Source organism: Macadamia integrifolia, unplaced genomic scaffold, assembly GCF_013358625.1.
Source record: "Macadamia integrifolia cultivar HAES 741 unplaced genomic scaffold, SCU_Mint_v3 scaffold2875, whole genome shotgun sequence".
NCBI lineage: Eukaryota > Viridiplantae > Streptophyta > Magnoliopsida > Proteales > Proteaceae > Macadamia > Macadamia integrifolia.
This window is the reverse complement of record NW_024869021.1, coordinates 1-12,428: the sequence shown is the minus strand read 5'-3', so window position 1 is coordinate 12,428 and position 12,428 is coordinate 1. Positions and strand designations below refer to the sequence as shown.

The 12,428-nt window shown below is 37.7% G+C and overlaps 2 protein-coding genes across 2 annotated transcripts; one reads left to right on the top strand and one right to left on the bottom strand.

The window, feature by feature from the left end:
• Positions 1-2,067: 2,067 nt before the first annotated feature.
• LOC122067374 lies at positions 2,068-2,836 on the bottom strand. The gene has a single exon (XM_042631206.1). It carries the CDS (start codon positions 2,812-2,814, stop codon positions 2,068-2,070), a length of 747 nt encoding a protein of 248 aa, XP_042487140.1. The 5' UTR covers positions 2,815-2,836.
• A 3,045-nt stretch (positions 2,837-5,881) lies between these two features.
• Positions 5,882-12,375, top strand: LOC122067373 (GABA transporter 1-like; the record flags this gene model as incomplete). The annotated part of the gene is made up of 4 exons (XM_042631205.1): positions 5,882-6,014; positions 6,096-6,326; positions 10,100-10,197; positions 12,189-12,375. Coding segments are annotated over exons 1-4 (604 nt in total), but the record flags the coding sequence as incomplete, so codon positions are not given.
• Between the last annotated feature and the right edge of the window lie 53 nt (positions 12,376-12,428).

Below are 12,428 nucleotides of genomic sequence, written 5' to 3'. Positions count from 1 at the left end.
GTATAATTTATCCTTTTCAACGCACATGATTTTATCTAGTTCTAATATCGTATAAAGAAATTACAACATCTGCAGTAACAAAACTAGCCTATGTGACAATCAGGGCATTGAAGACGATTTTTTTTTTTTAAGAAATATCCTCCATATAACCTTACGAAAAAAATCCAATCTTTCCAACGCACTTAGTTTTGTTGCATTCAATTTCGTATGAAGAATTTACAGCATTCGAAAGGCTCAGGGGCATTATGATATTTTCACATATTCGCATGGATGAGTTTAACAATCGGGTTGTCTTGAAAGTTGTAGGATGTCAAGTCTTTGTTCCAATGCATTTTATTTCGTCTTGGTTTGAAATCGTATGAAGAAGTTATTAGCATTTATGTGAAACTGATTCGAAAAACCAACTTAAAAACTGGCCAAAACCTCCTGGTGTAGGAGGGGAGTTTTGGATTTTTTTTTTTTTTCTTGGAGTGAGGGACTTTTCTGAAAATTTTATAAGTTTTGGCCTTGGGGTTTTCAGCACAAAATGTGAAGGCTGAGAACTTCTTTGTGATTAAAAGAAGTGAGAAGATTCCAATCTATTGAATCTAATTTGATCAAGTGATTAAAGGGGCATTAGATCATGGCTGAGAGGGCTGGCTTCACTGGAAATATCGCTATATGTGGTGAATAGTTGGATTGGAATCTGAAGGATCTAATTCTTATCGTGCGGTTGAATTCGATTAATGTTGGGAAAGTTATGATGCTTATTAAATGCTCCCACTGGTGAATTAATGATCATTTTTATTATTCACATGAGGATACTCATCCATGCCAGCTTCCCATCTTACCTTTAATTCAGTGGTGGAGGATGGAGAAAACTTTTCAGCTAATGACTGATCAAAAGTGTCACCGTTTTCAATTGAGGTCTTGACCATTGTTCAATGTCAGTCCAATTTTTCGGCTGACACATGTAAATGCGTTTAATGGTTTGGACAAATTCAAGTTTTGCTGATGGGTATCAGTAATGGTGTCAATCCCAAGTCCGAGGATTAAGTTCGACATATTTATAGTTGGATTTGAAACGGTCTAATTAATAAGCGTGTCAGGTCTAAGTTTAGCTCATTTATAAATTAGAAGTATACAATGCAAGGGGTAAGTTTAATGAACCTCTTGATGGATCCAGTTTATTTATAAGTCCAACTTGGATCAACACGTTTAGCATGATCATTTATACAGATATTTTGATTTTTTTGGGATAGAATAGGATATATATTGATATTTTTATCAATTAAAGTATTTTAAATCCAAGAAAAATAAAGACCATTTAGAGTCCATTTAGAATTTTATGGGTATATTATACCGTTTAGGGCCCGATTAAGAGAAACCTGATTGAAACCTAGAATCTGATTGAATTTGACATGACACCGATCAAGATCAACTCATAAATAAATCATGATCTGTGGGGACATGGGCCTTTAGAGACGACTGTGATTAACCCAACCCAACAAGTTGACACCCTTAGGTATCAGCATCCCTACCTATCGTGCAATTAGATTCATATTCCTTCTTTCATGCCTGTCAAGGGCCCTTAGGCCAATAGGTTATAGGTTGGCTTCCCAAAAGGGTGGATTCCAAGGGGTAAAAAGGGATACGGTGGAAATGCGGTGGAGAGGAATTGAAATCGTGACCTAAGCACATGTTCTACAGTTTAAAGGTTGCGTGGAATAAAAAAAGGGTAATTTACAATGCCACCCCTTGGAGAATGCCAATATTAGAGGGACACCCCCTCTCTTTCACCAAATTGGACTCGGACCCCCTACCGTCAGTCAACGTTAAGGAATATACCTTTTATATTGATATCAACAACTATATTTTATTTTAAATACCAATATACCCTTATTAAATTGAAGTACCTAAAATACCCATTCCAAGACCTAATTTCCATTTCTCCCAAATCGTTATTTTTGGATGACCGGCGATCGTACAGAGCAGCGGTAGCGGCATCGGCGATGGACAGCATGGAGCCTCAACACTTCGATTTGTAGGAGTGAATAGGAATTGGTTGAGAGCCTGAGATTCACAGAACTACCGTTTGCGACTACCCGTTGAAGGCACAGGCAACCGAAGACTAGGTGAAATGCTATGAAATTGCGCTGGTTTTGGAAATGTCCACTCCAGTGAACGAGTAAGGGTTTCAAGGAGGAGATAGAAAGAGAGCTTGGACATTCGGAAGGCTTCCATCCAGCGGGGATCAGAGTCGTCGGAGGCAACGTAAAGAAAGCGCTGGAACCAGCAGGAAGATGAGGATAAGGAAGAGCTCAGAGGGGTTATTAGGCTTTTCACGGTTTCGGTAGGAACGAGGGTTTCGATGAGAGAGTTGAATTGGGTGAGAGAGACGGCAGAGGCTGCGATTAGTGATTCTAGGGTTAGGGTTTGGGAAGGGTGAAGATGAAGATCATTCTGGGCGAGGAAGCTGTGGGCGGCGGTGATAGCGGAAGCGAGAAGAGGGGTGAGTTGGGAGAGGTGCTCGTGGCGGTCAATTTGGGGATTTTTCTTACTTTTCTTGGCAGTGGTGGTGGTAGCGGCGGTGGCAGTAGCGGTGGCGGCGGCGCTGCTCAAGATGACTGGGGAGATGCGTTCCCGTTGATCGACGTCTTTTCTCTCACTCTCCTTAGGAAAATACTTGCGGGGTCTCCCACGTTTCCTGACGGAAGAGGAAGGCGCGGCACCCAGGATTAGGGGAAGGTGTTCTTGGTGGTTGCTTCGAATAGTATTCTCATTTTTCTTGGTAGAAGAATTGGCGGCTCCGCCCCTCCCCTTGCCGGCAACCATGCTTGATCGCCGCCACAAGCAGTGGAGAAGTTCTTTGCAGAAGGGCTAAAAGACGCTTTCGTCATTACGTGCTTTGTTGCAGGGAAGCGTGTCATCCACTCGGAGACGACCAATAGGAAGCTACAGGAGATCAAAAATGCGATAACCTTGGTTTTGTTGTCCAAAGATAAGGAGGGGTATTTTTGGGATAATGAAAAATGTCTAATTTATCAGTTTTTACTCATGAGGGCAAAAACGTCATTTCAAAGCATCATGTAACGTTGACTGACGGTAAGGGGTCCGAGTCTAATTTGGTGAAAGAGAGGGGGTGTCCCTCTAATATTGGCATTCTCCAGGAGGTGGCATTGTAAATTACCCATAAAAAAATTGTCACACTACATATTTTAAGAAGATGTGGACAAGTGGCCTGCTCGCCTACCCAGTACGTTAGAAATCTCAAGATGAATAGGACAACCAAGGGAACGACTTCAAAGGCTTACGAAGCTAATTTGACAAAGTGGGAAGACGTCTAAATACATTGTTGGTCTTGGTCATGTCGTGGAGATTTTATTGTCAAACGTTTTGACACCAAATCAATCAGTTAAAGTAGTAGGGGTTTCAATCTGTCGTGGCAGATTCGTTTTAGTCGGGTCTGATCAGTTCCATTAATTTAAGTTCTTGCATCATTTTCACCCATGTAGATATTATTTTCATTCATTTGGATCTCTTTCATTTCATCTATTTTGTTTGAATTCTCCTTCCTTTTCTAATAATCGTTCTTATAGTCCATGTGACATATCATGTGATAGAATGAGGTGTATATCCAAAAAATCTTTCTAAAACTGCATATATTGGAAGTTTGGAGCTACTAGTCAAAACTTTTCTACGAAAGATATTTGCAAAATCCTTTATCTTTTGTTTAAATTTGAACGAGGTAAATTGGTGGTGGTGGTGGTGGGGATCAAGCATCATTATTGATTCTAGTGGAATGTATTTCTTTGTCGAGCTTGGTAGGATGGATGTTTTTTATTTGAATATGCATCTTTTTTTGGAAGGAAGACTATACAAAGGCTTCCTTCCGAAAAAAAAAAAAACATATAGTCTCAATGGATTTCCATTGTGAATGCAATCTCATATTCGTTACACACATGATGGGCTCCACCAATTTTTTGTACATCAATATGTAAAATTAGATTTTATTTCTTTAAGAAAATTTTCCTCCGCCACATAGGAAGGGTTCAACTACCATTCTAGGTTCTTAAAACATCCTCAATTTATGATGATAATAAATCCCTATTTAAGGGCGTCAAAATCAAACTGAAATCGTTTATCAAAACAAAATCAAGTTGTTTAATTTTATCAAAACTGTGAAACTATTTAATATATATTTTGATTTCGGATTCATAATTGAGACCGATTAGTTAAACGGTTTAAAACGATTCGAGTTGTTTAAACCGACAGTAGTCTATTTAAGTAAATCATTAAAATAGTAGGGAATTTTCTCGTATCACCCCTAAATTTATTTTTTTATTTCCTACAACACCACAATTTGAGAAAAAAAAAAATCCACCATAGCCCTAATGAATAATAACGTTAACTTAAAATGTGATAAGACTTTTTTGCCTGTATCTAACTTCTAGTCTTCTACATAACAACCCATTTCCCCCACTAAGCTTCTTTTCAACAAAAATTGTGTGTAATCCTCCAAGAATAGGTATGTTGTCCAATCGTTAAAATGAGGGAGCAAATTTTGATCTTAGTTTTCCAAGAGATGAAAATTTTTGGGATCACTCTTTATCAATTGACGAGATCCTTGGCCCCAAAGAGGTAAGGGAAGTCGAACTCAGAACCATACAATTTTTAAGGTGAAGGTCCCTTGCCAACTCGGCTACCCCTTGGGATCACCCTTATTCATCCTTGTAAATTCATATAGATCACCAGAACCAACAAAAAACCCTAAATTAAGTAATCTAATTAATGGGTTCTCTCATCCTGTTTGCAAAGGCATGGAAGGATAAGAAATAACCTGCAGAAAAGGAAGGCAATGAAGCTTCTTCCTCAACTATTTCTTCTTTTTCAACTGTTTTTTCTTCCACTTTTCTTCACAGGTAGTTGGAGCAGAGATGGTGGCTTAGGATAAAAAGCAAGACACTTTAATTTTGGGGTTTAAAAGTGCAAGATATATTGGGAAGTTTACCCATAATCAAGGATAGTTTGACCATTTAGATAATACTAAACTGCTGACATCATCACTTAACAGTATTTTTAAAGGAATGAATGTATAGCAAATTTTCTTATGAAAGTGAAGGATGTACAAAATCTTTTCTATAATGTGGGGGTTACAAGAAATAAAGAATAAAATTAGAGGTGATACAAGAAAATTTCCTAAATGATTAATAAATACATAGTAAGTAAGTATAACTCATTCTATGTTAGGTTTACATATATTTCAATAAAAAAAAAAATAAAAAAAAACTATGAAAAGAAAGCATATAAAAATAAATAGTTCTATTCATTATTAAAAGAAAGCATATAAAATTAGAAACTTGTTTAAATCAAGATTATTTATAAATGATTTTGATTTCAATATCTGAGAGACTGAACTTGCGTCAAATAAATTGACTTTAATTTATCTAAACTATACCTTGCATCAAATCAAATTGAACCATTTACTTCGGAACCATATATTCCCTTCTTAGTTCTCACTTAAGTATTGATCAGGTTCACGTTCTCGTGCAATAATATTTTCATACGTCCCTGATTTGTAAATTTAATATTTATTAAATGAAGATTAAAAAAAATAATTTTAAATCCATGGATCAAGATCATTTTGGCACATTTCTCGTACGTGAATCAATTCCCTCTCTCCGGCCGGATAGAGTGGAGCCATTTTCTGAACTAAATAAATCCTAAAGTCTTGTGGAGACACGAGAGCAGTAACTGGTTGACTAGTCCTAGTCGACGGCTCCCCTTTGTCTCTTTCTGACGCCATTACTCTTTGAAATCCTCGACCTCTGTCCAGAACTCCAGATAACATATCTTTCTCCACCGGCTACATACACTTATTAGACTTGGAACTCTCTTTATCTTTTCTACCAAAGCTTCCAGTCACTCCAAATCTCCAACAACAAAAATGACAAAAACAAGAATAGAAGAGGAATCCCAACTCGGCCCAACGAAAGAGCTAGATGCCGGAGCTCTCTTCGTTCTCAAATCCAGAGGTAAAATAGCACACAACAAGAGTGATCTAGAGAGAGAGAGAGAGAGTGAAATTTATTTTTGCTAACTTGGAAGAGTTGCAGGATCATGGGTGCACTGTGGGTACCATCTAACGACGGCGATTGTGGGTCCGCCGGTCCTGAGTCTACCCTTTACGTTTGCGATGATGGGATGGGTCCCCGGCGTTTTCTGCTTAGCAATTGGAACTATGGTGACCTTCTACTCCTACAACCTTCTCTCACTGGTGCTGGAACGCCATGAAAAGCTTGGGCAGAGAACGCTTCGGTTCAGGGACATGGGCACTACTATTCTAGGTATGTACTATTTAACTCGGTGACCCGTTAGTATTTGACTCAGTGAAACCACTCAATTTTATGAGTCATTATCAACATCAATCAATTGAAAAAAACAGAAGGAAAAAAAAAATCTTCTGGAAAATAATTTTGAGGCAAAAATTTATTTTTTATTTTCTCAAACCTGTTTAAGATGCTTAGGTGTGCTTTACATATATTGTAATCAACCACTTGTGCAGTGGTGGTTCTTTCGAGTCTTTGCCCTCAAGAGCAGGTTGTTTTGCCCTCAAGAGCAGGTTGTATTGTCTTGAGCATTTGGGACTTAGGGTCTAGGGAGATTGGACTACTTAATTAATGCATTTTTTTGGGGTAAAATAAGGGCGAAATTGCAGAAACTGCCAAATGGTATATTTGATTGGGGTATCAATTTAGAATCTTTGACCCACTCCCCATACACTACACATGTATGTCATTTGTTTTTTTTTTTTTGGAACCACGGCATCTTGTTTTATTTTATTTTATTTTTATAAAAATCACATCATCTAATCGATATCAATGTATATCGATGTATAGGCCATAGGGGTACTATTTTTTATTTCAGAGGTAGATAAGTCAATTATTTCATCTTATATGTCTGAACATAGGTGTCACTTCGTCACAGATACTATTTCCCTGTACCGTCAGCTTATCTAGACCGGCGCAATCTATTTAATTATATGCAATAGTCTCAAGGTGGAAAGGATTCTTTACCAAAAAGGTGGAAAGGATTCAAATTCAACAAAGGACACCGATCTCGAGGTGTCTTTTTCCTATAAAAAATGCTAATCCCATAACTGAGCAAATGAAATTTATGAGCAACCGCATAGAGAAACGCACACACCAGTGAGATGCATGGAATTAGGGGTGTCAATAAATCGGTCAGGTCGGGTTAGTCTCAGTCGGACTTAATTGGACTTGACCTTTTACAAGTCTTGCATCGTGAATGTTCATTAAATAGATAGGTCTAGTTTTGGAAAGTATGGTATGATTTATATTCGGATTGATCGATGTCCAGCTTTAATTCCGTTTTCTAAATCGGGCCTTAATTAGGTTATGGACCTATTTAAGTTTAAACGGGTTTTAAATGTGTCTACCATAAAATTATTTTCTTAAATGGATTAAAGGCCAAGAAATATGTGACGTAACTTTTTAATAAAGAAGAGAAGCGATATGAGATTATGGTTGTTATTAAAAAAATTAAAAAGTAAAAAAGTTTAATTAGTTTCTTACTAGTAGTGGCAAATATGAATTTTATGTAGTATTAAAGGGGTTGATGGGTTATAACGAGTCGGTTCAAGTTGGGCTTATAAACATGTCTATTTGATCGGGGGTCCGATGGGCTAGTTACCTGCATTATGAATGCTCGTTTAATAAACTTGTCAGACATTTATTAAATGGACCGATCTAAGCTGAACTGTAAACGTGTCGGACTTAGTTGGACCTACCGATGCATGCTTAGAATTGACACCCCTACATGGAACAATTGAGTAGAGAGAGAGAGAGAAAGAGAGAGAGAGAGAGAGAGAGAGATATGGAGATAGGGGTTGTTAACGCCTACCTTAAAAAAAGGTAGCAAAATCACTTTCCGTTAGTGGCAAACGGATATTTTCATGTCTTTCTTTGATGGTTCACCTAATTTTCCATGTTACAACCATTGGATAGAATAGATTACTGCCTAAGACTACTAATTACCAATTTTCAAAGCAATACTCAATTATATATGAAAATCCGGATCAGTTTCTACATGCCTAGCACTAGGGGTGCAAGTTTGGCCCTGACGACCCGAACCCACCCTTGGCCCGTCTTGATCATGAATAAGTATCGATCCAAAATTTTTTTCCCTAAGGGCAGGCCCGACCCTGAAATTTTTTATCCTAAGTCAGGGTCAGGGCGGATAAGGGTTGATGTCTTTAGCTCGCCCAGCCCGCTCTGAACCTAGCCTTGATTTTTTTACCTTGACTTTTGGCCCCAACCCGACTCTAATTTTTGCCCATGTTGACCCTGGTTGTGACTTTGATGTTAACTCTGAATTTAACCTAATTTTATATTTTGTTTGACATTGAGTCATTGACACCTCAAAACTCCTAATGTATCTTCTCACCGATCTCAGATTGTTTACCTTATTAGGATGATCTCTTTGTTTATCATAACAAATAATTGAAATTTTTTAGATTATTTGCTTTCTAGGATGATCTCCTCTTGTTTACTATAATAGTTGGAGTTATTTGTATTGTTTGAATGTTTTGCTTGATGTTCTCCTCATGACAATTAATTTGTAACTTTGTATTTTTTATCTCCTCTTTATTATGAATATTTTTTATTTTTAAGTTATTTCATATTTTGCAGGTCAAGGTTAAGGTCAAGGTATATCCAGCCCTTGATGGCAAATCAAGGTCAGGGTCAGTGTCAATTAGGGTCAGGGGCATCCCGGCCCGACCCTGAAAAATCAGGGCCAATCAGAGCAGGTAAGGGTTGGGTTGAACCCTGAAGGGTAGGGCCAGGGTTGAAGTTTTGCGGCCCTGAGTCAGGGTCAGGACAGGTTTGGGCCCAGTTAAGGGGACTCAGGGTTAGGCTAGGGTTTTAAGAAACCCATCCCAACCTGACCTTGTTGCACCCCTACCTAGCACACCTGTCCAAGGCCAAAAGGAAAGAATCCTTCCATTGTCCTTCTTTGTTGTCAATTTGTCAAAAATTGTATTCCCTCCTTATGAAACCCATGGTTTGGAGGATCCGGTCAAATCAAGAATTTGGGGGATAATATCGGTATTGGTATCGGTCTCTACAGATATCAATTTGATATCGATTTGGATCGGATAGGATCGGTGAGTATTGGTCTATTTTACCCCTGATTTTTATAAAAAGTACTTTTTTTTCTATTTTACCCTTGAAACAATCCGGATAACCTATCCGGATTGGTATCGGATCAGGGATCAATCTCAACCAATACCAATCCGATACAGCCGATCCCAAACTGATACTCGAAACCATGGATCAAACACCCCAAGTTATGAACACATACTCCCATGTTTGTCTAGTTGTCAGATGCATACTGAACATCCCAACGACTAGAGAGAATCTAAGTTCAAAGTAGAATGATATTTGATTAAGTTAAGCTCTAAAATATGATGTGACTATTTAAGGTATAACTACTATATGCATAGGTTAAAATTATCACATCATCCTTTCACATGGAAAAATGAGGTGGCCATTGAGGAAGCTCTTCCTAGGTGGGCGGCATAAAGGTTAATTTATGATTTTTTTTTTTTTTTTTTTGAGAGGGATAGACACACTACTTGGGTGCAATAAGTCAACGGGAAACACAAATAGAAGCACAAGATGGAGCATCACACAGGAGGGAGCCGGGGGATCATTTCAAATGGGGAAAAGAGAGAGATAGACACAAAGGGTGATAGCTTATGATACACCAGCAATGTGCCTTATATAGATAAAGGAACTTTGTTTGACAATGTGATGCTTACACCTAAACTAAGGAAGGAGTAAAATAACCACCCCACCCCCAATAAAAGGTATAAATTTCACCCCTATGATATTTACCCATGCACTCCCACAATTTGAGCAGAAATCTTTTTCTCTCATATTTTACAACCAAGGTAGACGACAGAGCCTATATACATATTACTTTACCTAAGAAACAAAAAAGTTAACAGTCTATATTAATGTTAAGGGGCATTTTTTGCTTTTGACCGTCAAAAGAAAGCTGGCCTAATTTTGTGTATTCAATTCTTATATTTCAGGGTCAAGGTGGGCCCGGTATTATGTGGGCCCAATTCAGTTCTCGGTATGCTATGCTGCTGTTGCTCTTTGCATTCTTCTTGGTGGGCAGAGCCTTAAGGTGAGTGATAAAACCCCAATTCCCCCCCCCCCCAACAATTAATATTTTTCACCATAATATTGGCATAAAGAAAATTGACAATATATATTGAGATCCAAAGGAGGATAGGCCTCAAGATCATAACAAATTGAAGTGGATGAAAATCTCTAATATTGCTTTTGTTCGGTTTCGGTGTATATGGTGTGATTCGGTTCGATTCACATTTATTTGGTGGAAACCAAAATCACACTATTTATTAAATGGTTGTACTTTCTGAAATCGCAATCATTTAGTAAATGGTTTTGGTTCCACGATTTTTAAACGGTGTCAGTTTCATAGTTTTAAACGGTTTTGATCATAGTTTATGCTATACGGTTTCTAAACGGTTAGTAATCGGTTTGCTAGTTTATTTGCATGCTTATTAAAATTGTTTTTCTTGATAAACACTTCAATCTTGTATCAAATTAAATGAGGCATTGAATAAGCCAGGATTTAATTACATAACTACATAATAGGAGTAAATTCTTGAATAGACTGTTGGATAGCCTCTATGATCCTTAATTCTTCCCTAAATTGAACCATTATGTTTTATTAAAACAACTAAATATTTAATCTTTATATGGGTTAATTGGATTGGTTTTCGCCTATTTAAATGGTTCGGCTTTTACGGCGTCAATTCAGTTTGAAATCAATGGGTGAAACGGTTAAAATCGAGCTGACCCATGTAACTAATCGGTCATAAACTTGAAACCAGAGCTGAACCATTTACTAAACGGTTTTACGGTTTTGATGTAAACGGCTCGATTCGAATTCAGTAAACAGTTTTGATTTTAAATTCACATCCTTATTTCACGATAAGCACAATAATAGATAATTTAGAAAAAGATTATTAATATTAGAGTGGGGAAGATTGAGATATAATTCAATTTGCTAACTTCAAAAAAAGTGGTCTGATGGACTGATGTTTATTGCTAGATATGCTTGGCTTCACTCAATTGTTATCAAATGAGGACTAATTAAGGTGATGGAGATAGATTGGAAAAATCAATACAACCCAAATGAAATTATTAGCCACAATGCACTTATCTATGGTTCCCCATGAAATACGGTCAAACAATTACTATTAGAACGGTGGCACAGTTAGAAGTGTGTTAATCCTACAGGTTCTGGTAAATTGGATCTCAAAGATGATTCAGTTTCTGATGGAGATAATCATGCATCAACTAATTGTGGGACTTGGATGATGTTATACCCTAGTTGTGTTTCTCCATCTAATATCTTAACCCTCTGGGTTTGATAATCAATAAGGTATGAAAGTTACCTAGTCCACTACATTAATGATATAGAGTGTGGGTCCTCTACGGTGCGACGCACTATGTTGTGCACATCCGATAATTAGGAGCACCTTGGGTTGAGTGTCCATGTGTTGGAGTGCATCTCGGGTGTGCCTGGCCATCGAATGTGCATTGCACAATGCACCATGCCATAGAGGAATCAGATCCAATGATATATCCATGTGCGTCCACCTAAAAAATGGGCCAAATGTAACTTGAGTACCCCAACCCAAATAAAGGGTAACATGGACTTTAGATGGCTTCATATACTAGCTAGGCCCATGGTTTCAAGTATCGGTATTGTATCGGATTTATCGTCTATATCCTATTGATATCGACTAAGACCGATCCTCGATTCTTGATCGATTCGGATTAGTTGTCTGTATAGTTTCAAAGGTAAAAAAGTAAAAAAATTGAACCTTTTAAAAAAGCAAGGGCAAAATCGACCGATACTCACCAATCCAATCCGGTCTAGATCGATAGCAGATCGGTATCTGTAGATACAGGAAAGGAATGTTAAGAACATCCCAAACTGACTAACTAACCTTGGATGGTTGCATAGACCAGTGGGCCTTGCCTAACTTTTAGCTTATCCTCTTGGGTTAGACAATTCAATAGTTTCTATGAATGCATGTTTCTTTTTCCTTCGTGATATTAACTTAAAAGGATTCTTCTCAGGCAATTTACATTCTCTCTACCACAAATGAGAAGATGAAGCTTTATGAATTTATAGTAATATTTGGAGGCCTGATGCTGCTTTTGGCTCAAATTCCATCCTTCCACTCCCTGAGACACATCAATCTTATTTCATTAGTTCTTTATCTTGCTTACAGCATTTGTGCTGTTGTTGGTTCCATATACATTGGTAAGAAGCTATAATCTGAAAATTGAGGGGTAGCCAGAATTTACTTAAGATCA

What these genes read in the sequence shown, in the direction of transcription:
- LOC122067374 (XM_042631206.1), bottom strand. Translation starts at nt 2,814, where the DNA reads ATGGTTGCCGGCAAGGGGAGGGGCGGAGCCGCCAATTCTTCTACCAAG.